Source organism: Pagrus pagrus (assembly GCF_965226575.1).
Source record: "Pagrus pagrus genome assembly, chromosome: 8".
Classification (NCBI taxonomy): Eukaryota; Metazoa; Chordata; class Actinopteri; order Spariformes; family Sparidae; genus Pagrus; species Pagrus pagrus.
This window is the reverse complement of record NC_140192.1, coordinates 26,609,396-26,634,047: the sequence shown is the minus strand read 5'-3', so window position 1 is coordinate 26,634,047 and position 24,652 is coordinate 26,609,396. Positions and strand designations below refer to the sequence as shown.

The following is a 24,652-nucleotide window of genomic DNA, read 5'->3' as shown; positions in this document are numbered from 1 at the left end:
GGTTAGGGATTTTGTGCGTGTGTGTGTTAACAAAACCAAACACCACCAATCATCAGCGGGAGGAATTCAAAGAAAATGAAAACAGGCAGGAGTAGAACATAAATTCTTGTTCAGTCCAGGACTTGTTTTAGTTGGGAGAGAATATTTGCTTTCCATCTCGTTTCGTGGTGCACTGTCACTCTTTCCTCGGTGTGTTGCGTAGCTCGCTGTCTGCTTTCTGGAGAAGAAGTTATGGCAGGCGAGGGGGCCGTGGAGGAGCACACACACAGGACGGGAGGATTGTTTGAGCAGATGACAGAATTATAACCTGAAGATTTGGTGTTTTCTTTGCCATCCCCCCCATCTTCTTCCTCCTCTGTATACTGTTTGGAGAGCCTGTTAGGGCCTTGAACGTCTAGTATGTTTTTTCCAACAGTCTAGTCAAAGCACATCCTCCTGTCCTCCCTGGTAATCCAGAGCTTTTAACTCTCACTGATGAATGATAGATCCGTACTGGCCCTGAAATGAAACTCCAGGTGATGACAGAAATGACGACATTTTTGGTGAAACATTCAAATTCTCAACAACATCAGACTGTGCAAAATGTGCCAGAGTAAAAAAGGCCATTTGTGCAGACATTCCTACAAAATGCAATGACCTCAGTTCCAGTTTTTGCTCCAGTTTTCCAAAAAAACTCCATCATCACCTGCAGTCGTCCATGAGAGGAGGCTTATTATCCAGGAAGGTCTGATGTTAGAGTAAAGCAGTCTATTAAAAACAATGTACAGCTCACTGAAGTCCTGTTAACTCTGCTCAGACAGTCATGAGAGTGATTTCCTCTGAATGGGTCTGAGGCACAAACACCTGCTTAAATAATTCAGTTCAAACACACTCAGATTGTGAGGACAATAAAACAGAATTGCGTTAAAATCACTGAAATCAGAAAACTATTGCAAAGTGCAATCGTATCTGTGGAGGATATGACTAAGACTGTGAAGAATTCACTAGATAATTCAGACTACAGTTAGGTCAAGCAGAGGCCTTTTCAGCTGGCGAGGAACCAGACACACACAGGGGAGCTTACTGGAAAATACTTGGTCTTTTTTTTCCCCCTTAACTACTTCACAACACAGACAGAAATCTGTAGCAGCACTGTCTTCAATAATAAAAGCCAAATGAAAGCATCAAAAACAACATGTGAGTCATTTCAGTTACTCATAAGACATGGATTAGATGAAGGCCAAAGCAGCTTCTTCTGATGAGAAATATTTCTTTTCTTATAATGGAGGGAAGATGATATGGTTTAAGACACGCAACAAGCAATGGAGGAGGTTACACCCCGCCTTTCCGAAACCCTGCTGTTCCTAAAATAGACTTCCATTCGTCGTAATGGCGTGGTTTCCCATTTTTTCTAAAGACCCCACTATTCCGAAAAGGCTATTGTGGTACCCCTGACCCTAACCCTAACCCTAACCATATTGGGAAGTAATTGGAACTTGAAAGTCGGATTCGGAACAGCGGTGTTTCGGAGTGGAGGTGTTTCGGAGTGGAAGGCCGTCCCCACCTGGGTACGTCACGTGAGAATACAGTGTGTTAGCTAGCAGCATTTTAAAATCATCCTAGCCTTTGTCTAAAATGCTGGTAAAAGACCTTATTTTCATGCTAAAATACTGTTTTAAGTATCCAAGTGGAGAAGATTCATAAAGTCAGTTAAATGACTTAGTAATGTCAGTTAGCGTTTGCAGCAATTTCTATCTACAGCTATAGCCCAACCACCCTCCAACCCCTAATGGGTGGCGACCCCCATTCCGACCGTCCGCCATTCCGAAAATTCCCGAAGGCAGACCTTTTTTCAGGTTCGGAATGGCGGCCTTTTTTCAAAAATAATTAAGGCATTCCGAAACATGAAAGTTTGATTTAATTTAATTTAGTTTATTTGATAGGGACAATGCAGGTTAACATAGTAACACTTCCACTCGTTACAAACAAGTAAATGTGACTGATGTTCTGCATACAGAGATTATAGCTAATGCTAGTTTCCAACTCCCGTCCCGTGATTGAACGTTCGGAATGGCGGCCCTTCGGATTTTAGCTACCATTAGCTACTGCTAGCTCGCAGCAAAAGCCTGACTAATGTTGGGTTTTACTGCTTATGAGTTAAACTTTTCATTTGTGAGAATCATGTTATAATGCCTTACATAATAATGTAACACACAGTGGTGGAAGACATATTCAGATGTATTACTTAAGAAAAGGTAGCAATAGGCTAGCTAGCTTACATGAAGAAAACTCTATTAAGTAACTTAGTGACTGTTTACTGGCTACTGCTGTTATTATTGTCTATATTATGTATATCAATGGATTATTATTATACTTGTACATTATGTTATAGCAGCATTTTATTGTTGTAAGTCAGCTGGATGAGCTTAAGCTAATTTAGATAGATTTGTTTTTAATGTGGTATATAATCATCATCATAATAATAAACAATAATACTTTATTAACTAATCATATTTTGTAAATGTTTAATCTTTGTAAAAGATTTGTTTAATTTGTGAAGCAACTAGAAACAATAGATATGTATAGTTAGTCTAATGGAGTAAAAAGTGAAGTTAAAGTACACAAGTACAAGACACAAGGACATGATATACAGTGATCATGAACACTTGAGGCCTTAAATTAACTCACATGACAAACGTTCACACTTGCCATACTTTGCACTCACTAACACACACTGTAGTGTAATTGCAATGCAGACGACAGGCAGCAGCAAACTTTACAATGTCGAGTTTTATTGGATGTGACATCACTTTTATTTGCTTTTGTAAATTCCTGTCGGTCAAATCCAGCAGAAGTATACATCAAGTTCAGGGTCTGTGTGCAGCCTTGAGCTGAGAGACAGCATCTACTGAGCAGGAAACAATGACATCAGAGAAAGAGAGTTGGGGGGAGGGAAGGCGAGAGAGAGTAAGAGTGAGAAAAAAATGCTGTATTCCAGCAGGCTCACTAGGTACAAATGGAAACAGACTTATAAAACCCCATGCTGTTCATTTCTCTTCATTCTCACTGGGCATGTGGACACCTAAACACTCCAGCAGGACATCTGACACATGACGGATGTCTGTATATTAGATTATTAACCCTTCAATGGGCTTCTGAGTTACATAATCAAAGTTCTTACTTGATTCTTCCTTTGCTTATCACTGAAACCACATGCACATTAAATAACACTTACACAAGCACAGACAGACTATTAGCAGATATGAAAAACGGTTGATGTGTCATTTCGACACGCATTAGTGATAAAAGGTTGGCGGGAATATTTTTCCATCCTGTGTGTGTGCTGTGATTCAGCAGGTCCACCACAGCCCAGTCATCTGGCTCTGTGGGACCGGAGCCATGAGTCTGATTAAGCACAGATGTCGAAGCATGCAGCACCAAGATTCCTCTGGAGGTATCCCAAATTCATTGACCCAGGACCAAAATCTCCCCTTTCTGATCAGTTACAAACACTTCAACATCACATTGCCATGTCCCTGCATAATGGCGACACAGGCGGGAAAGAAAACTTACTGGAATTTATGTTTTATCTGGCTTTAATGCCGTCTCAGTGATTATTTTCGCTGATTAGAGATGGAGTGCAGACTGAAAAGTGTTGGACTGTGGCTGAGACTTTCAGGAGTATCTTCACAGCCTGCCAGCGTTGGTGCTCCGCCCCAATGATGAAGCACCAGAGGAACTTATGAGGTTCACATAAAACTAAACAAGCAAAGGGAGCATAAATAAGGATTAGGTTTGAATTTCACAGCAGTTAACTGACACGAATCTGAAGGCCGAACACTGACAAACAGTTGGTTTTGTAAAACAGAACAAAGTTTGTCTTCTGCCACTGAATGAGCTCTAGAGTCTGATCATTGTGTAAGTACATGAGGGTATTTTGCACATCTAAACATCTGAAATAGTCTGGGAATAATGGAGGACCTGTAGATGGTGTATGTCCTTTTATAGCTCTGATCCTTTCAGTTTCAGATCTGTCAGAGTGCGCCCTCTAGTGGCTGAATGTCAGAACATTACCAGCCACAGCTGTGTCCTGATCCTGCATAGTTAAAGTACTCAAAACTGTCAGTAAGCAAACTGAAACTCTTGATGGTGAGTGTGCTGTTGATGTCTACTTTTGCTCAACAGTCTATGTCCAAAGGGAAGAGGTGCTCTCACCTGAAACATGTCAAACAAAACAAATATAGTTAACCAGATGTTGATTGAAATAATTTGTTTCAGCCCTAAAAATGTTTAGAGCGGTGAGAAAGCTCCAGAAAGCTCCTGATCAAATGCAAAGTAATTTTGCTGTTATCATTATATACTTTGTATCATTTCTAGGACTGTAACTAACAATTATTTTCATGATTGTTTAGTTGATAAAATTGTCAAAAAAAGGGTTAGTTGTCACCATAAAATTTAAGCATTTTCAAGGATTTCCAGCTCCCATACAAACCCTGAACTTTCAAACGATTACTTGATAATCAAAATAGCTTGAAATCTATTTTCTTTAATCAACTAATAGATTCATTTACAAATTGTTGAAGCTCTAATCATTTCCTGTTCACACAATACAGTATTACATTGATCTATTGCATACTAATAGGGGAAAAATACATTATAGAAGTGTATATATGCATACTATCAGTACATAGTGTGCACATGCCAGTAAAATGATTAATGATATTCAGTGTGAGGTCATCGAGGGTGCAGTGAATCCACAGAGAAAAACACATTAGTTTTTAAACAGCATTTATTTAGCTTTCTCCATACAATACATTTAATGTACAACAGCACATACTGTATTCTGAAATAACTCTCAGTATAAAATAGGGCTTCTACAATCAAGGTACAGTCATAAAATGCTCTGAGGGACATGACAACGACGGCAACAGTAAAACACCTTCATATAAAGCGCAGGATCTTGAGAGAAGTGATTGTATTTGCCGAGCTGCTGCTGCTGCTGTAGGAAGCAGAACTTCACACACCACACCTCTCAGAGCATCCGACATCCTGCAAGAACCCGTTTTTTGTTTGTTTTTTTTTCTCTTGGTTCTGGTTTCACAACTGAGGAGATTCCAAATGATGATCAACGCATAAGAATATGATCTATTACAACTGCTGAAAATATAACTTTTGGTAACATGAGAGGATAAATCAGGCCTTGTTCGGATACTGAATATATACCAAGGTCAAAGCATACACCGTATTATGACTGCTAATCAAGCCTATATCTTTACAATCATATATTGAACTGTTTGTCTGTGACTGTAGCTGTAACGTTGTTTCTGAGTGTTTTCCGGACATCAAACACTTAAACACAGCAAAAGTATACTGTACTATCACTGAAGCCACAAGAAAACCAGCTTATTTCAAACATGGTAAACATCAGCCAATTATAGATCGTTTTAAAAAAGGAATTTTTATCTGCAGCTGTGCATCAGAGCGTGTGAGGGCCTATATAGTGTCTATAAATGTGTCTTTAAATAGAATACACGTAACATTGACCAGCTTTTGTGTTAGTTTGCTATTACGTAGTGCCTCAGGTGTCGAATATACATTATATAACATGTCCAATTGGTATGAGAGAAGGCCTAGGAGGAAGGAAACATAAAAAAAGAGTCTGACTTAAGAGGCCAAACAAACATCAGGAGAGAGAAAGGAGAGATTTGTCTCAAGTCTTGAGGTAAGCAATGTGTTTCAGTATAATGCCCTACAGACAATCATACAGTTACAATCATTAATTCTCTATATACAAACTTCCTGATTTACATACACTGTACTGCTCCTCAGTTTAAAATTTAATAAAACTAAATGTGAGATTATATCCGTGGTGCAATTTTTTTTTTTAGAGCGAGGAGGGGAATCCGCGAAGCCTGTTTTGCAATGAGGTGGGCGATAATGGACATTATGGCTATTGAAGATGGCCTGTTTCCTCTTGCATACGTCACACATACTATCAAATATCTACAACAGTGCAAATTTTCCTGTTCAGTCAAAACACTCGCAAACAATTGGCTAAACTACAACAGCTCATTTGGTGGAGAACGGAGATGGCAAAGTATGAGTACGAGTAGATGTCGACAGAAAATGTACATGCCTGTGTATTTTATGTATGTATCCATTAGGCCTGCATGTTTTAAGGGTCAACTCTTTGAACTGAGTTACATGAGTGGAGGGAGTCTACTGTGGCACGGTGGCTCAAATGAAAGACAAAAAAAAAAAAAAAGGGAAGCGAGGACCGAGCAGCACTCTACCCCACATGGCTCCACTGGATGTAGGCACCGTTTTTACTTTTACCTTCTTAGAAGACAAGGTCAATAACATGTCAAGCCAATCCCACATCTCTTCAAACATACGCTGCGCCACCTAAATGTGTCTACTGAAGGAGACTCGATGCAAATACGAAATAAATGTGCTATAGTAGTAACAGTTTGCGCACTCATGACACTACAGACTGTAACTGAGACGTGACATCAACAAGCTTTACAAAGAAGAGGAGGCTATAGGATGCTACAGTACTAGTGCTACCTGAACATGCTACTGATTGAGACTACAACGATGGGAGGCGGTTTCACATTAGCACAAAGCAGGAACCAGCTTTGCTGAGCAGCTCTACCCACTCCAGGCCACACAGCCGTGTCCAGAATAGGGATGCAGCGATTAACAGATTTCACTATTACCACGTTTTACAAACATTGCGATTTTTTTAAGGCTCACCTACACTGAGTGTTACGGTTCTTACTCTTAAAAAAAGGGACATTATAGTATATTATTTTTAATGAATAATGGATGTGCAGTGAGGAAAGTTAAACAAAAATAATAGGGATAAACCAATGTTTTTTTCAAGGCTGATGCTGATACGAACACTGATTATTAGGAATCAAGGAGACCAACAGCTGATGTTTGGAACCGATAAACATCTGTAACTTGGTGTCAAAATTTAGAATAACTACTGATGAAATTTAACAAATTACAATTTATTCAAGCACTGTACTTTGGTACAATTACTTAATTAACTAAACTATATTTATCCGATAACTTTAGTTATTAGCTACTTTCAGAATACTCAGTGTTGACAGGCTTTTACTTGTGACGTGTAACCAATCAGATGCTATGTTTGTCTATGTTTAGCAGGGGAATCAAATTTGTTTGTGTCCGCACTGTTATTTTAAAGTGATCAGATCGTACTTGGGGGTCCAGACATCAACAACATATCTGCATGGGTTGCTGTGGTAAACACTTAGGCATCAGTATCTCTGTACATTGGAAACGCAGCTTTCCAACATGGAATCATCTCGCTCTGCACTCAATCGCACTGTGCGCTCAGGGGGCAGACAGTTAAAATCAGCTAGCAGCAGCATGGATTCTGCTCAGCTGCTCTGATGCACTTCTGTCTCTCTGGATTTGACGTCGTTGTTGTGCGTGGCACTGTGAGTAACAAAAAAGACACACGGCCGGAGCTTCTCGACTGAGACACATCTGTAGGAACCACCTCCAAATGTGGTTTGGATCCAATATGCACAAAAGGCATTTAAAGGGTGTTTTTTTTTTTGCTTTACAGACTTCCTAAAATCAATCTGGACATACTGGGGGAAAAAAACATGGATTTGGGCTGGCAGTCTGAACATAGCCCAAGTGTTATTGGCGGGACACTGAGGACACTGACCAAAATGCCATGCAGGAAAAGTTCAGGTAAGCAAACTTACACACGCTATTGCAAGAGTGGCTATGTTAGCTAAACAATGACTGAGGGTCCCAACACTGAAGAACTGCTTCCACTAAAAAACAAAAACCTTGAGTTGTCGTTAGAAGAGCATTTTGGATACACAAAGAATAATGACCAATCTTCAAAGCTTGCTGAAAAAAGTCGCCGCTAAAGGTCAAACACTTTAATTTATTTTTTGTGTATTATTTCCATATTGAAAGACAGCAACTGCTAAAACCTAAAGCCAACAAAGAAATGTTGTGGGATCAGAATAAAATAAAACCTGGGTTAAAAATGCTCATGTGATTTCATTCTGCCATAGTGTCGTGAAATAAATTAATGCATTATGATCTTGAAACCGGAATTTTTCCTCAGACTATAATCGTACCATCAAAATCTATAATCGCTGCATACCTGGTCCAGACCTAACGTGTGGTTTTTAAAGAAGCAAACCAAAGAATGTGTTCTCTCAGGATAAATCTTGTCCCTAGAAATGTTATGTACCATTTTGAAAATGAAAAAAGTACCGTCTTTGCAGCTTGATGGATCAAGTACTTAGTAAAGCTGGCTTATTGTGTGTGCAGAGGAAAGCACCCCATCTGTAGTCAGTTCCTGTCATACGACACACACACACACACACACACACATACGTCCATACAAACACATTCACTTGCACAAGCGCACAAACCCTGAAGTTAGGAACGATTTCTATCATCACACAGCACTGTCGTTTTGATTATCATTGAGTAAGAACTGCGATTGCATACTGTACCATACATCTCCGAGGAGAGGCACCCTTCATCAATATCAGCTCAGTCATTTCATTTCACACACACGCGCACACACACACACACACACACACACACACACACACTGGAATAAATTTTGAACTGGTCAAAAAAAATTACAATCACATGCTTTATAACGGAATGTAGAGAAAGCTCATACCAGACTTCTACTTCAGCCGGGACCAAGCCAAACACACGGACACTGTTATGAAATGTCTCTTCGGCTTTAACCGCGAAAAGTTGAGAAGATTTTCAGACGTTCTGGTGGAATTTAACTGTGTTAAAAGTCCTTCTCACAGTCACTCAGCCATCAGTTTAATAACAAAGTTCTAAAGTTATGACAGCTGTCCCTTCAGAAAAACACTAAAATAGTTATTCTTTAAATTATTTAAAATATATTCCCCCATATTAAGTGGGAGCTCTTGACCTAGTCTAGCAGACGCCTGGCAACCATGAGTACAACAGCTGGCTATACCTCCACACATCTGGACTGAGTATCCATTCTTGTACATCTTTCACATGACATTTATTCCATCCACGCTCTAACAGAGAATGCAAAGTGATCAGACCTTCAACGCAAGCTGCATTCAAAGTCTACTGTACGACATATGAGAACAGCCTCTACTAGCAATTTCTGCTCCCCGCTCATAAAAAATCTGTAACCTCTCTGGGTTTTCTATTTGCCGCTCTCCACTCAAGCTGTGAGAAAACCTGCTTGTGTTTGCTCTGTAGCTCTGGTTCACTTCTCTCTTATCAACATAAAGTTAACAGAGCGTTTAACATTATGCCTGAATGCTGCCTTTAGCTTGCATTATGAGCCGTTTGCGTGGAGCTGTATCTTGGAGCGAGAGAGAACGCCAAGCCTGTTAAGAAGCCACTCCATGCCATGCTCCCCCAACTGTAATGCTAACATACCCTGACTGAGAGACGCTAGGGACACAAGTGTGTACGTTCTGAACTTCTAGGCAGGTAGAGTTCAACCACAAGAATTTGGCAGCTATTGATTTGGCTACTAAATCCACAGAAAAGTGCAAACGTTCACTTTCTTGTTGTTTTTGTGACATCTTGTGTTTCTGACCTGCATCAGCTCTTTATATTGTCTGTTATATGTTCTCTGTTTAAAAAAAATAAATTAATCAATTAAAAAAAACGAAAAAAAAACATATAACTCTGAAAGACCCCCCCAAGCTTTATCTGATCAAAGTGCAGCACCCCAGCATCAGTAGAAGGAGTGTAAGTGTTTGAATGGGTTCAGATAGCAGGTCCTAGATCAGGGTCTGGTGGGATTCTAGCTCTCTGAGAGGAAGCCACTCGCACATAGATATACTCACAAACAGGATTGCTCACGCACACGCACACACACACACACACACACACACACACACACACACACACACACACACACACACAGAGTCTAGCTTAGATGAGTCTGGCCTCTCCCTCCATGTCTGGCGGTAGATCACACACTCCTGTGAAGTGCATCTCCTTTCCTTTGCTTCCCTGTCCCGTCCCGGCTCTGGCCCCTCGTTCCCCCAGGCTGGGAGACGGCTGTTGGGCCTGAGGGTCTGGCGACGTCCCACGGGGGATTCCACCTGCCCGCCTCTCTCTCAGGAAGACCTCTAGTCGGCGCAGCATCTGCTTGGGGTTCTTTTTGGCAAACAGCTCCACTTCTGAAGGGTTAGAAAACACAGACTGTGGGACTCACGCCGGGACAACAATCTGTGTTAACTGTGTTTCTGCCATCTGAGCATTGAGTTCAACACACAGACCCATGACCCATGATTTAAAGAAAGAATTCAGTATTTTGGATACTACATTTATTTGTTTTTTTTTGCTAAAAGTTAAAGGAGAACAGTGTTTCCTCTGTAATTGTTTTGTAGCAATGGTGGCAGCGGGTAATCTTTAGTACTTGTTCCACATCCATCCCTCTTGGTCTTACTTTTGGTTCCAGCGCTTTAAGTGGTTTGCAGCACCAATATTGTTCATTTTTGTTTACTGATCATGACCAATTTATCAGATATCAGGCAGCTCCCTCTGGAGACAGCAAAAATCTTTAAACAGCCTTTTCTCACTTAAGTAATAGTGCTCTCTTTGATGTGTAAAATAAATGAAATTCCCTTTAACTGATGCACTAACATAAAAATAAAATAATTAGAAGAAACTCCATGCAACAATTTTATCCCAATGCAATGCATCTGCAACAGAATGATAGATGATCTTATTACGAATTAATTAACAAATAAGCATGATTTTTAATAGCTGAACTAATACTCCATTTTCTTTACCTTTTAGTACAAAGCCAGAGTCAGCAATGGTCTTCTGTTGGGTCTTCCACAGTTGGTACAGGTGCAGGTACGTGGCAACGTAAAACTCATTCAGCACACCGACCACTTGCTGACGACGATTGCACTCCCTGTTATGGAGAGAAGACAGAGAGGAGCGCTGGTGTAAAGAGATACTGTGACAAATAGACAGAAGATGCAGTTAAACAAAAGCTGAGGACCAGTAACTCACTTGGACAAGGCTTCCTCTCTGAGTACTTGCAGAGCAATGCGGGTCATGTTGATTGACATCACACTGAATGGAAAGTTCTAAACCAGAGAAAACACACAAGGAAATTTAGGTCCACAGGGAAAACTTACAAAGGCTGCAAGAGCAAGTCCTGAAACATGCCTGTCTTGCAGCCGACTTTATTGATCCCTGAGGGGGAATTCTCTTTTTTGCTCTAGATCTCTCTGTAGGGAGACAAAGGTCAGGGTCAGCTACAAAGCAGCATGCCTGGAGGGGAGGAGTTTCAGTGTCTCCCTGAAGGATTAGTGAAATCTGAGTTCTCAATCAGTTGTCCAAAATGAACATAAACATAAAACAGGATCTGCGCATGCATGCATGAATTGAACTGAAGTGGTGATACCTGTGTAGGGTGTTGTGACAACTTGTAGATGTCTCTAGCCAACGGTAGAGTCTCTGGGTCCATCACAAAGTACAGAGTATGCATCAGTCCCAGGAAGCCAGTGCCACGTAGGTCAGTAGCTGGGTCTGTACCTGAAGTGCAGAAATCAAACCAACACATGGAGTCACAAGTTGCTTTAACACAGCCTGTTGAAGATGGGAATGTTGTGCTGTTTAAAGTGTCTTACCCTGAAAGCCGATGTTTTCCCAGTGCGCCCCGAAGCGAGGACAGTCCAGCCTGCTGCCTATCAGCCTCTTATAAATGGTCTGGAGGACACGCATGTGGACTGTTTGGCTATTGTCCACATGGCCTGTAGAAAATCAGTCAATATCAGTGGTTTAGTAGAAACACTCATGAGTTTTATACCTGGCGGGATGGTCACACAAACATACACTCACACTGTGCAATGGCAAAGACCAGATCCCTCTCCTCCAGGAGTTCTCTGTGCAGCCGTGGAGGTCCGAAGAGGAAGTGTGTGATGGCGGCCAGACCTGTCCTGCGAATGGTTGGCTGGATGTTTTTCTACGGGTGCAACGGAGGGGACAAAAATACAATACAGCTTTAAAAATCATAGTTGTATGTCGTGAATACAATTCTTAATCATTAGCATTATTTGGACATTTATAGCATAATGAGCAGACAAGACTAATAATTCTATGATGCCTTTTTCCACTGCATTTACACTACATTGTTCACCTAGGTGCAGCTTTCCTGTGGTTTGAAGCCACTGCAGATAAAGTCTGTTAAAGGGAAGGTTTGTTCTTTTCTTACAGTGTGACAAAATTGTTTCACTTGTACACTATGCTGAAATTTACCATATGAGTGATTATAGTGCAGGTAGTTTTTGTTTTCCAGCCTTTATTTGTTCAATAAACTGCTCCCGCTGCTATTATTTAAGAGTTGGCCAATACTGATATATCAGTGTTCATTTGAATTTTTTTGTGCATGCTGCATTCCTTACCAGCAAGTCCCCAAGGTCTGTGGTCTGGAAGTACTGCAGGGCTTCATTGAAGGAGATGATTGGGGTCGGGTTTGAGTCCTCGGTGAGAGCTGGTGGATACATGGCATAAAAAGTTATTCTTTTGGAACTGCAACAAAAGAAAAACACAAGTTATCCAGGATCCAAACAAGTTAAACAGCAAGAAAGATCTGACCTGGTTGGATGTTCTCCAGAGCCTCCCACTCCTCTCTGGCCTTTTCCAACTCCACATTTTCTTCTGCACAGAAAAAACAACAACAACAATACAGTCAACTGTGTCACAGACATCACACAGAAACTTCAGAACTGATAGCGGACGGAGACATTATAAGAGAGGACACAAACCACTTAAAGCATTTTAAATAGAAAAGTCTGTAATGCAAGACGTGGTGGTTGTATCACACATATCCCACCCTTACCCCTAAAAAGTCAATAGTCTGCTTTTAAACAGCTAAATCAGAAAACATATCAACCAATTGTCTTGTTGCACTAAGGTGAACGCACAGTTGAGATTCAAGACAATTTCAACCAACTTGCTGGCAGGAAAGAGTGGGGCAGACGAACTTTGAACATGTATGGAAGAGGAGGAAATCTACTAATACACACAAAAAGAAAAGACATTTTGTTCAAGTCCTCGGGTGGGATGATCTAACGGCATCACGTCACTCTAGATTGAGCCGTAAAATAAGTTGATGCCATAAAACCGTGGGCATGTGTAGTAGAAGTATAATGTGGGGGACAAAAAAGCATTTTAAACCTTATTTTGCGGCAAAGTCCAGGATTCATTTAGATTGTGTCCTTTTAGCCCAAAATAACTGCCTAGGGGCGTTGCCAAGATGGCTGCTGATTGACAAGACCAGCCTATAAGGATTTTGTAGGGGATGAGTATCAACTCAGCCGATCAGCTATGGTACAAAGGCCATTATCCATCTTGTTCATTCTCAGTCATAAATCCTTCCTGTCTGACGCACGCCACTGAGTGCCACTGAAACCCTGTGCTTCCTCCAGGCAGACAACCTGCGCTCCTGAGGGAGGTTTTACCTGCAACGGCTGCCTGGTATCTAGGATACACTCACGAATCCCTGCGGGAAGTGGATGTGAGACAGAGGAGAGGTTGTGTGAGAGTATGTGTGCGTTACCTGCAGGCTTCGGCTGATCCCCTCCGGCTGCCAGGGTCTGCAGAAGACCGTTCTGCTTCAGTGCTGAAATCTGGACAATTATCAAACAATAGATTACCTCACATTCAAGCAGGGCCATTCCAGTTGAAGTGAGCTACTAAGAACAAAATTCAATTACCGGCAGGGATCTGAGTGGAGCGCTGCCGTTGGTGTGGTCTTTGACATTATGACTAATTATCACTCCATTCATGACCTGAGAGGAAAAACATTCAAAGAGGCAATTTCTGAATAAAAGACCCTTGAGAAAAAACAAATTACTGTGGATCAATGAGAGGTGATATTTAACTGTACTCACAGGCTTATGGTTAGAGTGTCCATTGGTGATTTCCTCGAATGGTTTACATTCTCGGGACAAACCGTTCAAGCCCTAACAGGAGGGCAGCAACACAGAGCAGATGCTTCAGACATGTACACAACGCAAAAATAGTGCAGCTTTCACTGCTCTTAAGACAGGTAATTAATTACCACTGCATGCTTCATAAAGCTCTCACATTTACAGTATGTGGCATTCCTGAAATCAACAAGCCAAATAAAATCTCAGAGATGTCTCAGAAGTTGCACACTTTCAAACACTTCCTTTATGCTCTTGAAAGGAACAGTTCAAAGATGAAAATTCAGTCTTTGTCTACTCCCCCTCAGGTGAAGTTTTATAGTTCACAAAACATTTCTGGCGCTTTACAGAAACAACTTAAGTAGATGGTGAATTGTGTTAAGATATTAAAAAACGGCTGATACTGCTAGTTACTTGTTTTTAAGAATAAAAATTGCATCCCCTTTGTGGCAATTCATAATAAATCAGGAAATTGTAGGACTGTACATCAGTGGGGTAGACACATGTATGAGGATATTCACATTATCCCCATGATGGAAATTCACCAAAATCAACTTAACATGAGTGCTTTTTTAATCGCAATAAAATCTTTTACTGTCCTATCTTTAGTAGATAATGGTTACATTTTCATTTTTGAGTGAACTGTTCCTTTAAGAATTGGCCAATTTAAGGATGCACTTCCTTTGAGGATAACTGTCCCTGCCCTGTTACGTTGCATTCACTGAGACTGGGGAAATACTTACCCAACTGTTTATAAAAGAAGCAATACACAAGGCTAGAGGCCAGGGAGCAAGAAGTTATGTTACGGCTAGAAAGCCAAGCTGGGGATAAGGGAAATGCCCTGTCAGCTGCCAACATGCCAAATGAGCCAGACCACAGATTAGAGCTAAAGCAGAGAGAGAACAGTTGACCTTCAGATAGGTTAAGTTAAACACAGGTCACAGAACTGCTTAAAAAAATTAGCTCTTAATTGTTTAACATTATACAACAGTGTGGAGCAGGAGGGGAACATTTGTCCATGAGGGGGCTAGACTACATCAAGATGGCAACAATGGTAAGGCAGCACGTACTTCCATTTTGTTTACCAACACAAGAGGTTTAGCTCCCTCTTCTAATGGTGTTAGGCTTTGTGAACCCAAACACTGGAATGAGATTAAATGTTTAAAAACTTTAAAGACCGAAGGTTAAATAATGTTACCTCAGTGTGGGATGTGACATCAATGTCTTCTTCCATTGCATATGAGTGTGGTGGCTGGCGAGCGTGTTCCTGATCTGGCCTCTAAAGGCTTCCGTAGTCATGGACTGAGATGGGCTGAGGAGCTGATGCAAGGACCACCATGGTTTCTGTAGTGCACATTTATAGTGACTGCAAGTATTTCCACCTTTCTCCACATATACACAGAAAACTCCACAGTCACCAGTATGATTTCACAAAACTGTCACTGGCAGGAGAAATCCATGTTGTGCACATCATATTCACTTTCTCGGTGCACCTTTGATGATTATGTGTGATTAGCTACTCCAAAGTCTAACCTTGAGTGTGTACACTGAGAGGAATGTGCAGGTATCAGTCTACAAGAGCTGACAGGAGGAAATGGCAATCCATCAATACACAAGTTTCCTGGAAACCTGCCTCCTTCCTCTCCACCACAGATCTGCTTGGCTGGTGGGTGCACTCGTCAGCCCCATCAGAGGTGCACAGAAGCTGGATGATGACATTGCTTTTCAGGGCTGGGCTCTCCCTGTCCAAGACACTCCATTACTTTGGCACTGAAGACAAATCCAGTAAGCACCTCCAGGTACCAGTCCAGTTGCACTTTAATTTACGTGTACCGAAGCTGTTCTATGTCTTCAGCCTCACATGAAACTGCAGCACATGTCCAAAGTAAGAAGTGCAGATGTCCAGTGTGGGTCATGGATAGAGTTCTTGTATGGTCCTGAGGAGGGGCTGTCATATGTACACAATATCTGTAAATGAAACAAAACAGAGTGACTTACAGTGGAGACAGACAACTTTTCCCTTACAAGCATTTCCAAGTGGCATTATTGTAGGCATACTTGTTGCAAAAACAACCAGATTGCTTTCTGTTTTCCTTAGAGTAGCAACTACAAACAATACAGGACAAAACATTTTCTTTTTTTTCATCAGTTACATTCAGTTCATTCAGTTACTCTATAATGGAGACGTGACAGCAGAGAGAAATGGTGCCAGGCAGCAAGCCTGACTGGATCGCCAAGTCAGCCTTCATTTCCCGGTTGATTTTTTGACCGCTGGCAGACAGAATTGCACGGTGAAAGCAAGGTTTCTGGGTAACCAATATAAACACTACTGCCGCCATTACTCTACAGCCATCATTAAAGCAAAAAACTTGTCTATAGTCAGTTTACCTACACAAAATTAATATTAGTCTGTCAATGAACAACACAAAATTAAATATTACTAACATGATTTCACAAAACAAAAAATGTGGAGCAAAATATGGGTTCAATAGGGGCCCAACTGATATATCACCAATAATACAGTACAGTATGTGCCGATATGAAAACTTTCTGTTATAAGATTATAGAACAGCAAAAGATTATAGTTATTATTATTAAATTCCCAGAGAAGTTTACTATTTCAGTGCACTGATGTCATTTTAGACAGTTGAGTTTATTGTTAAACTGTAAAATATCCTGCCTCAGTTACAAATCGCTGTCACAAGTATTTGATAACCACATTCGAGGAATTGCTGGAAAAAAATGTGTGTATATTGGCCGTTATACTGATTTTGGAAGTTTTTCTAATCACTAATATTGTTATTGACATCGACCCCAAAAATTGAGTATCAGTCGGGCTCTAGTTCTAATCATGCCAAAATTAACAATAAGAAAAATAAATAGTTAGTTGCATTGCCGCAAAACGTTGTCCCTTGTATTATTGTTCGGCAGAGCAGCTTTGATTCAGCGTCTTATGCCTAATGTAAATAGTTACATTTGCTCAAATACTGTAATCAAATACAACTTTAAGCTGACTGTACTTTTTTACTTAAAGACATCATGTTTAAATATTACTTTGGTAAAAGTGAAAGTCATCTATACTGCTTGAGTAAAAGTATCTGATATTAAATGCACTAAAGTATCAGAGGTAATGTTTTTGTCAATACTCAAATACTAAAAGTACAAGTAACATTTAAGTTTTACATATATTAGCATGTATCTACCGTATACTTTGGGTCAACTGATTATCAGCCTATTGACCCCAGTATTCAGCATTTTTCTGATTGTCAGATTCAGGGTTTTTTTTTTTTGTCCAGTTGCCAATAAAATAAATTAATTTGGCTCTGATTCAGCATTCAATCTGCAAAGTAACTAGTGAGTAACGTTATCAAATACATGTATTGGAGTAAAAAGTACAATATTTGCCTTCAAAATGTAGTGGATTGGAAGTATAAAGTAGCAGAAAATGGAAATACCAGTACCTCAAATTGTACTCAAGTACAGTACTTGAGTAAATATACTTTTACGTTCCATCATTGCTTTCACCATTTGTGGTTCAACTTCACTACAATTTACTCTCTACTCACATTTATTTGACAGGCAGCTCAGCTGTACTAATTACCTTAAGAATGACTATTTTACTTTCGTCACATATATGACGAGCTAATGTACAAATAGTATCACACTCACACGGGTACTTTTATTTTTCATTTCAACGCATGACTTAAGGTTAATTTAAGTTGAGTAATTTCAGTGGTATTGTAACTTTTACTCAGGTAACAGTTAAAGGATCTGAATACTTACTCCACCACCGTCTGAAGTGCACAAAGATTTTTTTTTTTTTTAAATGGGAAAATTCGTTACGATAAAATGTCAAAGTCAAAGTACAAGCACAGTATCACGACAAAAATCCCCAAACGTGTCGATAAACTCCACGGTTGTCAGATGACAGTTGACTGTATCGCAGCTTTGACAGCTACAGTCAGCTAGCCAACATTATCTGTAGCAACCAACAAGCTAGCAATATGTCAGCTAGCAACCCCGCAGGCACAAAGACGCAGCTACAGCTTCTCCTCAAACCAATACCGCAACGACTGCGTGCAAACCGGCGAAAAATGACCGCAAACAGCTGAACGATTTTTGTCACGATTTATAAGTGCAATTAAGTAGTTGAGACCTCACTAAGACAAGAAAAGCCAGCTGTCAGGCTAACTAACGGGCTAGCAGTAGCTCTATTGAACTGTAACGGGGATGGAGTCTGTGCCCAAATCCGACGGCACCAAACGGATTAATCTGATTTTGTCATTCAGGTATAATTAAAAACGAAACGAAACATAGCATGCTGTGGCCTGTCCGACTATATTATGCGATATGAAGCATTTCAAAAGTACCTCAGTTTCTGACTGTTTCTCCCTCCAATCTCAGCTTCCCTTCCCCCGTCCAGTGGCTACGGTAATTTCAAGTGCATCTTGGGAATTGTGGTTTCCTGTGTCGGACTGTAGCTTCATTACGTCATTGCTCTCTCCCTCTCTCTGATACTGAGAGCAGGGAGCCTGTGACCTCCTTTTCTACCTCCCATCAGCACAGAAACACTCCTAGCTCAAAATACAGAAAGGAACAACACATTTCACCAAACCTAACTATTAAATATGTTGATTTTTATAATAATTATGCTATAAAAAGCCCTATAACATAAAGAACTGAAGTGTTTCTGATGTTTCTCATGAAGCAGGGCTCAAAGTGGGGCCTGCAGTCCAAAGTTGGTCCTCCATAAGGTTCAAATTGGCCCGCTGGATGCTTGTAGGGAAAAAATATTTAAAATGCATTTTAAAAAACTCATAATAAAGTCTATGCTGGTTTATTTTTGTGAGGTAAAATTGTCCATTATTATTACTTTTCATCAGTACTGTACTGTACTGTAGTTTTGTAGCTACTATTTTGAGTTGATTTAATAATTTCTTGAGTATTGCCATTTTCGCTTCTACTTTTTACTTCCGCTCATTACATTTACAGATTAATATTGTACTTTTTGCTTACTACATTCATTTGATAACTTTAGTTACTAGTTACTTTACAGATTACATGCTGCATCAGAGCCAATTCAGTGCATTTTTTAATTGGATGGGATAAAAAAAATACTGATTCAGATTATCAGAAAAATGCTCAATGTCAGTTGAACTGAAGAAGCCTATTGGATGATTCTTTAAGACACTGAAACAAGTCCACTTGCCTACGATATAGCACTTAGAATAACCAGTTGTGGAACGTGTGGTTAAAAATGCACATAGCCTATCTCTCCAGCCTAACATTAGCTGCTGTTGCTCTCTGTTAGCAGAGTGGAGAGAGTCACTGAGACGAGGCACTCGACAACATGCATAAAGTCATTGTCCTTTGGACAGTTCACAAATAAATCTACCGTCCAGCAGCATTAAACAACATCAAATGAAATCAACCACAGGCTTGTATAGACAACCAAGAGAGGGGGAAGGTTTTATTTTCACATCATGGTACAATCTGCTCACCAATAACAAAGTGATTATTACATGTTGTTACAGAGAGCCCCTTTAAAAGATAATCAGTGCCAGGGATTCAACATGACTGCTAGATTCTGCTGGGCTTTTTTTGTCCTGTTTGTCTTATTACACAACTAATTTCCCCTTTCCTACCCCAGAATTTCTCCGCTCATTTCATTTCACAAATAATGCAACAAAGATCTCTGAGTATGTACAACTCTCCTCACATCTGCTTATGTTCGGATTTTGAGGGATTTCGAGCAGATGTCAGTTATTACCCCTCTGGAACATTCTTCCAGGGAAAAAAAACATGTTTGTTTTGCATCACACGAGCCAGCTCTTGGAATTATTCTGCACTGGTTTGTTTTATTTAGAGAACACTGGAGTTTGTCTTCGGCCTAAAGTCTAAAAAAGTTGATGGGAAAATGGAAACACAGCTACCATAGTTCACATGATAGTCAGTTCTCTTCCTAACATCCTTCAGGCCTTTTAGTGGTGTGTCATAATAACTCTGAAGTAGTGCTGGTGAATATCTCGCAGCCCTCTTAATCATGCGAGACAGAAAGTGAGAATCCTGGCCCCGGCAGTGTGCACCACATCCAAGAAAATGAGCTGTTACAAAACATTTTGGATCGATAAAAACTGCACAAAATGGGAGAAATGTTACACAACTGGCAATAATGGAGGACAGATTTCCTGTTTGGGACGAAATCCACTGTTAACTTGATCTCGGGGAATGTGCTGCTGGCTCGCGCCGAACTGCTCGCTGCTGGGCTCCTCACACATCTGAATGGCCAAACACCTGCTCGTTCTGGCAAACTGTCAGTCTGAAAGCCCATCAAGGAACAGGAAGACATTTTTATGTGCTAGATTTTAAAAGAGAACCTTTAAATTCAGCCGTCTCCTCCCTTGTTGAAGTGGAATTATTATGCAACGGCTGTGTTAGTTTCCAGGTTTTCTGTTCAGTTTTGTGTTTTGTTTTCAGTCTTTAAAGCCAACCATGACCAATGACATGTTTTATGGGCTTTTATTTCTCTTGCATCATGAAAGGACAGAGTGATCATTATCCAAACAGCTTTTCTCCTCCTCCACCAGCATTATAAAAGCATAAAGACATAAATATGACTGACATTACAATCGTTTATTCACTTGGCAGTTGTTGTAGTGTGATCAATAAATAAAACACTGAAATAAAAGTGCAATTTCACAACAGAGGGGGACAATAACTGGAATGTTATCAGAAGGACACAATGTGCAGTTGGTTACATGTTTTACTGCTCACACTGACTCTGCAAAGGTGGAGTGGAGTGAATGTGTCAGAAACAACCAAGGCACACAGTGCGTAAGATTCAGAAAGCTCATGACAGTTTTTCTATTAAGAGGGGTAGGAAAAACACAAATTTGCCAAATGAAGCCAACATCTGTGCTCAGATTTTCACAGGACGCGATCTCCTTGATTCTCTCTGGATTTTCGTATTCCTTCAGCAGTTATAAGCAGGTTTTTATGATTCGTTAATGAGCAGGGGTTGCTCTCCTTCCACTGCTGAGTGCACTGTGCCAAAGCTCAAGAGGCACCTTGTGTCAGCAGGCATGAGCCATCTCCATAGAAACATTATTAGCCATCCTTTGCCTGAGGTGGTTGGCAAAGTCCACCTGCGTCTGAGAGAGCACTCTGTTTATGATTGTCTTTGGGATCCAGCCCTGCAGACGAGACAGACAAAGACAATGTCAGTCTGGGTAACAGCTTGCTGTTTTGTACTTTTAGTCACTGGTGGAGGAAGTATTCAGATCCTTTAAAAGTACTGTTCCCACACTATAAAAATACTTTTATGAGTGAAAGTCCTGCATTGAAAATGTATGTAAGAATAATAGGGAAAATGTACTTAAAGGATAACTTCACCCAAAAGTTAAAATTTAGTCATTACGATCAAAGCAAAGACAGGTGAAGTTTCCTCGTCTACCAAACAATATTGGATCAAACAATATACATAGTGAAACAGTGTTTTCTAAACAACTGAAGTACTGTAGATGGGGACTTATTTTAAAATGTGAAAAAAAAACTGAATTAAAAAAACAACATAAGGGTGAGAAGATAATGGCTGAATTCAAATATTTTTAGTTTCTTTAAGGTATCAAAAGTAAAAGTACTCAATGCTTTACTGTTATATTATACCCATAGATCATTATTACTTGTGCATGAATCCCTAAGCAGCATTTTACTGTTGCAATTGGTTGAAGTGGATATAATTTGCAGCTAATTATGTTCCTCGTGAATTAATCTCCTGATTATTTTCTCAAGCTGGACCACCACCGAGGGGGAACACCAAGTCAGTTGTCCCGGGGCCCAGGTCATGAGAGGCTCCCAGGTGTTTGGTTTGTAAAATGTCAGAACACATTGACACTTACAATGTTTTTGTCTTACCAATAGTCCAAAACTGAAAATTATTAAAAAATAAATTCAAATTATTAAAATAATTACAAAGGCTCTGAAATGAAGTGGAGTAGATGCATAAAATAGCATTAAAGTAAACTACACTTTAAATTTGTACTTGAGTAAATGTACTTAGTTACACTCCACCACTGCTTTTAGTTCTTACATTTCAGTGTAAATCAGTACAGACATGGAGATCATTTACCTTTAAATCTATATTTAGTAACCAGGTGAACTTGGTCTTATTCGGGTCTTCGGCACACGGCTTCATTACTATACAGGTGGGTCCATTCTCCGCTCTGAAACATGTCATCAACATCAATTTCAGTCAGGTATTCCCATCCATCCATTGCTCAAAAAATAGGCTGATTGCTCTGAATACATCCAAATACTCACAACAAGACAATTATTTCTCCTTGACTCACCTGACCACTCCCCTCTGCTCAGGCATTTTCGGGTGCTGAGTGGACATCCCAGCCAGGAAGCAGGAGGAGCCCCGGCGCTTGGCACAGCGGACACTGACAAAGTCCCTCGGTCCCACCACATTACCAGGAGTCTCTGCAGACACCTCGTGGGTAACCATTGTGTCCTGGCCGATCTTTTGAAGAATCTGTGGGATTTTGATTGATTATTGAATTTTTTTTTGTCACAATCGCTTTAAGTTGAATTTTTCAGAGAGACCTGAAACATAATACTTTACATAGCTACAAAAAGACAGAAACAAACTGTAGGTCTTACCTTGACCTGTTTGACATTTGGGTTCCACTCCCCCATCTGCTCCATGTTTCCCACCAGCTCTTTGTAAAGATTGTCAGGATGTTGCTCCAGCATCACTTCCAGCTTGAACACCTTCCCGATGTCAGGCAACGTCTTACTCAGGACTTTGTCTCCATTTGCCTGAAGAGGTGGGTTAAACAAGAAGTGGGAGTATTCACATATTTTCTCTCACATTTGATAAAATACACATTGGATAATGTCAGATTATCTATTCTTATCAGACATACGTTGTTAGTACACTTCACACACTTCAGTGAACTGTAAATCTGCTCTGTGTGTCTTGTCTTTATACTCACAGCCACAGTTTCAATGGTCCAGCCGTCCTGTTCGCTGAGGATGCTGATGGCCTTCTGCAGTGCATCCTCGCCTTGCTTCACATAAGACATTTCCTCCTCGCTGTAGCCCTCCACCTCTCTAATACGAGAACCTTGAAACACAGCAAGTTAAAATGTGAGTCAGCTTCCACTATGATGTCCCTACATTATTAGGATAAATACCTCACAAGCAAAACACTGAAATATCTGTTTATTTCTTAGCCCAAAGCTCTCAAGATTGCAGTTTCAGCTGTTATATCAAGTGTGTTACTCCATTTTTTCCATCTGTGTGATAGAAATCTGTGATCACATGTAATAACTTACTGAGAAGGGAGCTCCGCCGGCGGACTTGGCTGATCCAGTTACTGGGGCTGGGACCTGCCAATCTGTTCAGCTCATGGTGAATGGCCACCATGGCATTCTTCCTCAAACCTGGCAGAGAGAGGCAAAAAGTATACAGTTACTACATTTTTAAATCCATTCATTACTCATGAAGTATTTCAAAATGTGGGAAAACACAAGAAAAGAAAAGAGAAATAAAAGCTTTGCTCGATTCTTTAGTCCTTGATTTATTCAGCCACTCTGATTCTAGGCTCCGTGCACAACTCCATTCAGAAAATGTGCATTTTTGAGCATACAAGGATAAAGCAATGCCAAGAGGCTGAATGTCAGTCTGAACAGAGTCCTCTCACTCACCTGTCATGTTCCTCATGTGCCTGTAGGAGATGCCAGCACACAGTTTGAAGGTTGCAGGCAGCATTTTCTGTTCAAGAGCTTTAGGAGAATTGGAAAAGCGAGTAAATCACAAAGATTCAAAATCAGACTGAGCTGTAAAAAGTGAACGAGCGGCTGACTGTGCTGTAGAGAGGACTTGGATTTCTGTCTGTAGACTTTTTAACAGTTGCTGTATATATAAGAGAGCTGCTACAAGGCCGCCGTGCTATCACCACGTAGATAAACACACACACACACATCACCTCACTTCCAACGGCCATGTCGCCAAGGTTGCCTGCATGTGGACACGACGAGCATGTCTCTGACTCTCACAAACACTGTGTCAGATAACGTACAGTGCCCCGGCCCACTGCACTGCTCCCACACACACACGCACACGCATGCACACACACACACACACACACACACACACACACACACACACACACACACACACACACACACGCATGCACGCACGCACACACATACACACACACACACAACCAGTACAAACCAGTGGGTGACCGAGGGGGGCAGCCTCTCTTTAATGATGAGAGTTCAGTAGGAGAGACCCTGAGTGACTCATCCATCCCTTCATGGTCCATTACCAGCTAAACACTCACTGGAATTTGAGGGCAAAACATTTTCCATTCAGTTTGGCTTGTTTCTTCCCTGTTATGATTGATATCTTGGTGTGAGCTACAGTCACGTCTCTCCTGTCATTATCACTGAGTGGAGACATAAACCTTAATGGTCTCTTTGAGGTCCTGGAGCCGAAAAACTTTCTTAACATTGTTTTATCACTCGGATACTCAATTATTTTTCTTAATTTTATGAGAATTGCTTTTAAACATGATTTTGAACTGATGACATGTTCCAGACATCCGCAGCAGAAATGCTATGTTTGAAGCATTACTTCTGTTTGGAGTCTCAGAGACTGTAAAACACTGTTTAATAGAATGAATTCTTAGTGAT

General features: G+C 40.5%; 2 protein-coding genes across 2 annotated transcripts; both read right to left on the bottom strand.

Annotated features, from left to right (window-relative positions):
- Positions 1 to 4,750: 4,750 nt before the first annotated feature.
- Positions 4,751 to 18,409, bottom strand: elmod3 (ELMO/CED-12 domain containing 3). Its single transcript, XM_084360747.1, is given in 14 exon segments — positions 4,751 to 10,181; positions 10,797 to 10,924; positions 11,026 to 11,102; positions 11,423 to 11,553; positions 11,649 to 11,771; positions 11,860 to 11,983; positions 12,423 to 12,511; positions 12,616 to 12,678; positions 13,580 to 13,649; positions 13,737 to 13,811; positions 13,914 to 13,985; positions 15,148 to 15,221; positions 15,224 to 15,917; positions 18,320 to 18,409. Coding segments are annotated over 13 exon segments (1,302 nt in total). The 5' UTR covers positions 15,249 to 15,917; positions 18,320 to 18,409; the 3' UTR covers positions 4,751 to 9,930.
- A 2,042-nt stretch (positions 18,410 to 20,451) lies between these two features.
- Positions 20,452 to 23,792, bottom strand: star (steroidogenic acute regulatory protein). Its single transcript, XM_084358899.1, has 7 exons — positions 23,660 to 23,792; positions 23,288 to 23,395; positions 22,946 to 23,076; positions 22,611 to 22,769; positions 22,298 to 22,482; positions 22,078 to 22,171; positions 20,452 to 21,142 (listed from the first exon to the last, which is right to left on the bottom strand). The coding sequence occupies exons 1-7, from the start codon at positions 23,721 to 23,723 to the stop codon at positions 21,023 to 21,025; spliced, it is 861 nt and encodes a 286-aa protein (XP_084215025.1). The 5' UTR covers positions 23,724 to 23,792; the 3' UTR covers positions 20,452 to 21,022.
- Positions 23,793 to 24,652: the final 860 nt, after the last annotated feature.

Excerpts from the sequence above, each read along its gene's own strand:
- star (XM_084358899.1), bottom strand. The coding sequence starts at position 23,723 with ATGCTGCCTGCAACCTTCAAACTGTGTGCTGGCATCTCCTACAGGCAC. Across the intron at positions 22,483-22,610 it reads CAAATGTCAAACAGGTCAAG|ATTCTTCAAAAGATCGGCCA; the intron begins GTAAGACCTACA and ends AAAATCCCACAG. Across the intron at positions 22,172-22,297 it reads GAGCAGAGGGGAGTGGTCAG|AGCGGAGAATGGACCCACCT; the intron begins GTGAGTCAAGGA and ends GACATGTTTCAG.